The following is a 3,910-nucleotide window of genomic DNA, read 5'->3' as shown; positions in this document are numbered from 1 at the left end:
GAACCTTGAATATTTGCTAACATTGTGCACTTATGTAAAGGCTGTTAATCCAGCAAAAAATCCATGTGGTTCTTTAAAGCCATCTAACCATTGCTAACAATCCTTTCTGTAGGAAAAGCAATGATAGAAGAAGAAGTGAAAGAGGAAATCAAAGAAGAGATGGAAACACATGCAGGTCCAGAAGAAGGTAATTTTGTAACTCTCTACTGTGTAATACGAGATTAAAAACCACCTGTAACTGAGATATTAATGTCAAAATGTAAATCCCAAATCCAGTGTACTTTGTGATTTGTACCCAGACTTAGCATGTGCTCATGCCAAGAACTAGAGTAATTTAAGAATGCACAGAGTAAGCAGTTGCTTACTGAAAAGATTTCTTCTTTGCTTCTAATTCATCTGTGCAAACTTGTATAGCTTTGGAGACTTTTGGTTTTAAGATGTACTTGACAAAGCCCTGGGAGTCTGAAGGAATCTGAGGATCTCTGAAAGAAAGCTGAGTCCAGTTTTACTGAACCTGAGTACTCTGTGTGAGGAACTTTGTAGTCATGGGGGAAATAGGGCCTATAAATCAAAAAAAGATTGTAAGATTGTATGGGAAAGTGGGCAGAGTGTTTATTTTATTTTATTTTATTCTCATGATCTTGCTTCTTTGAAATAAAAGGCTTATTTTCCCAGCACTTTGCTGTAGAACAAGTCAAATGTGAACAGTAGAGATCCTGCTCTTTACCTTAACAGACCAAGCCAACTGCTAACTATACAATTTCATCATATTTATATCGCTGAAGAAGTGTTTAAAGATTGTAATAAAAGATCTAAAAGTGTATTTAAAAATATATTAAATATCACATTCTGAGTGTTCAGTTTTACAGTCGATGATACCAAATGTACTGACCATTGCTGGTTATAAATTCCATAGATTGGTCCTATGTTCTGTAAATGTTCCTATTAAGTATTTTAATATTAAGTGCTGTTTTAATTCCACTTAATGAACTTAATTTATAGCCTGTCAAAATACATGCCTGTCTTTAAAGCAAATAATAAAAGCAAGATGTGCCTTTCTCACAGAAGATTTTTCCTTTAGAAGTGAAAGTAATGCTTAAATGGTGGATAAAGATGCTGAGAGTCGGTTGGTTTGAGAAGTTTTATGTAATATAAAGAAATTTGCTATCACTCTTGTTTGCCTTTGTGTATGACTCTGATCTGGAATCATTACTTTGATCCTATTTCAGTTTTTGCACCCTCTGGAAGTTTAGGAAAAACAACTGAAAAGCCAAGCAGCAAAGAGAAAGAGAAAACTTCATCAGATTCTGGGTCCAAAGAAGGATCTGATAAGAGGAAACGCAACAGAGTCACTGAGAAGGTGTTAAACGCAAACAGTAATCCTTCCAGTCCCAGCGCTGCGAAACGACGCAGGACGTAGAGCAAGCTGTGAAAGAGAAGTGACAGACTGTGGGATGGGAGGAGGGGACAGCAAAAACCAGTAGCAGGAGAGTTGCTACCTGAACTTTTTGAGAAAGGAAAAGATATCTGAGCCAGGTGTTTGAAGAACCTGCACGTTGCCTTCGTACACGCAAGACTCTGCCCACCTTGGTGTGTTTTGTGGTCAGCAGCGAGGAGCTGTGTGCTGGCTGCTTCCTTGGGGTGTGGGGAGAAAGCTGGGAGTGTGGGGAGCTGGTGTGACAATCCCAGTGGCTCCATTTCCAACCAGTAACACACTCTGTGTCAGCACAGCTCATGAAACGAGTGCTCGGTGCAACACAGAGCCTCAGGTTATCAACAGCAGAGGTGATTTCTGTCAGTTTGAGATCATTCTTTCTGCCTTTGTTGCTGTCTGTATTACAGACCATCTGGGGGTAATGTTTGGCCATTTCACTTACTGCAAACATAGCATTTGTATCAAATGTCTCCATTTGTTGGTTCAGTAAAACAAAAACTCCTTTACATGCAGATAACTACTGAGTTAAAATGTTCTATTGCTCTGTTTACTGGAGGAGCCTCATTTCACCAGGAAATGTAACATTTTCCAATCTTTCTAAGTTTATATGCCATAAGTGAAGTGAAAATTATATTGCCCCAGGCCAGAATAATTAATAAGTGTCCTAAATAAAATACCTGATGTCACATGATTTTGTAAGGGATCAACTGAGCTGTGCATGAACCTGGAGGTGTTGCTTCATCCATTTGTATTATAGTAGTCTGTACCAGTGGGGTTTGTACTTAATTATTTATTTTTTTAAAGCAGTTTTCATAGATGTGAATGGAATTGGGTTTCCAAAATGTTCTTTTTTTTTATTTTTGTTCTACAACTGAAAAAAAATCTTACTGACATTGTAATGTTTATCTTTTATATGCTAAAATACTGAGATTTGATGAAGTTACTATTTTTGTTTTGTGGAAAGATGGACAACAAACACCTGTGAAATGGTGAATGAAACAGGCTCAAATGGTACTGAATTTGTTTCACCATGTTAACTAGCAGTTCATAAAAAGAACAGTTACTTCTGAATCTGTCAGTATTGCCTTCAAGGTGAGGCACTAGGAATCTACTAGTTCTTGCTTTTATTCTAGGTACGTAGCCAAGTTCTTGTCTGCCTTACTTGCTTCTCTGGTTTTCTACCAAGAATAAATTTGACTTGTTTTTATTTTACTAATGGTAATTGTTGTGTGACTTGATTAAAATCTGGCCCAGTTTATTTTGAAAGTTACTTAGGCATCTTGTGCCTTGGGTGAAATTGGTCAAACCTGGGGGTTTAGAGTTCTTTTGTAACCAAGTTTGCCTCAATCTTATGAACCACCACCCTGTTATTTCTATGTGATACTTAATAAGAAATCCTGATCTGCTGAACTCAATAGGTTGCTGTAAGCTTCCCAAAAAAAGGTACAACTGTCATGAATTTAGTGCTGTGCTCCAGTAAGAATGTCCTGTGAGATACCACCAGCTGGAGAGCTCTGTGGAGCTCTGGTTTGTGGGAGAGGCTACAGGAGTCTCAGATGTTTTCTGGGTAGGCAGAAATCGAACTTTCATAACCTTATAAGTGGAAGCTCCTGGTTTGAAGTTGGACATTTAGGAAAAATGCTGAATTTATTTGGGACAATCAAGTTCCTGGAAGTTGTAATCACATATCTGTTATCCAGGTGAGAACAACTGCCTCTGTTAAGGTTTGCTGTTCTCTTAAGCGTTAAAGTGCTGCGAAATGTGTCATGATCTACAGAGATTTTGACCATTAAGTGCAGATTTTCTAACTCGGATGTCTCAGGGCCTTGTGGCTAAATCCTTCTCATCCAAGGGATTCTATGCGAAAACATTTGCTCTGCCAATAAAATGTTTTCATAGCTTAGAGATGTGTCAACGTTAACATGAGCTGGTGTAATCTCTGGGCACCAAGCTCAAAGCAGGGAAAGCCACTTGGCATTTCATGGTCACTGTATCAGGTTGGAAAAGCCCTCTGACATCAAGTCCAACCTATGATGTAACACCACCACATAGACTAGATCCTGCAGGTTTTGTAGGAATATTTGGGGTGTGGTGTTGGGCATCAGCAAATGTAAACTGGCTGGTGAAGGGACTCGAGCATAAGTGCCATGAGGAGAGGCTGAGGGAGCTGTGGGTGTTCAGCCTGGAGAAGAGGAGGCTATGCAGGAATAGTCTCTCATTTCAACAGACCTGATCCACATCCCTCCTATGGATCTAGGTTGTCAGGAGCTCTGTTCATGTGAGATGGGACAGGCTCCAGGATGGTTCCTGCTATTCAACATGACATTGAGTCCTTGCAGGAACTGCAGAGAAGAGTTGCAGGGCTGTGGCTGATGTTGAGTACAGTCACACAGCCTCCCTGTTTAAGGGCTGCACTTTTGTGATCAGTACACTTCAAAAAATGATGGTTATAAAATCCAGCACTGCTCTGCATTT

At 39.4% G+C, this 3,910-nt stretch overlaps 1 protein-coding gene across 1 annotated transcript in view; it reads left to right on the top strand.

Moving 5' to 3' along the window:
• The window catches only part of MRGBP (MRG/MORF4L binding protein), a gene marked incomplete at its 5' end in the record, with an annotated part of 3,569 nt that extends 2,149 nt beyond the window's left edge, over positions 1-1,420 (top strand). Inside the window, 2 exons of the mRNA XM_009078826.1 lie at positions 113-187; positions 1,230-1,420. Of these exons, the coding sequence (XP_009077074.1) occupies positions 113-187; positions 1,230-1,420 (266 nt within the window). The remainder of the gene's footprint in view (positions 1-112; positions 188-1,229) is intronic.
• Between the last annotated feature and the right edge of the window lie 2,490 nt (positions 1,421-3,910).

This window comes from Acanthisitta chloris, unplaced genomic scaffold, assembly GCF_000695815.1.
Source record: "Acanthisitta chloris isolate BGI_N310 unplaced genomic scaffold, ASM69581v1 scaffold10647, whole genome shotgun sequence".
Taxonomy (NCBI): domain Eukaryota; kingdom Metazoa; phylum Chordata; class Aves; order Passeriformes; family Acanthisittidae; genus Acanthisitta; species Acanthisitta chloris.
This window is presented reverse-complemented; position numbering and strand designations above follow the sequence as displayed.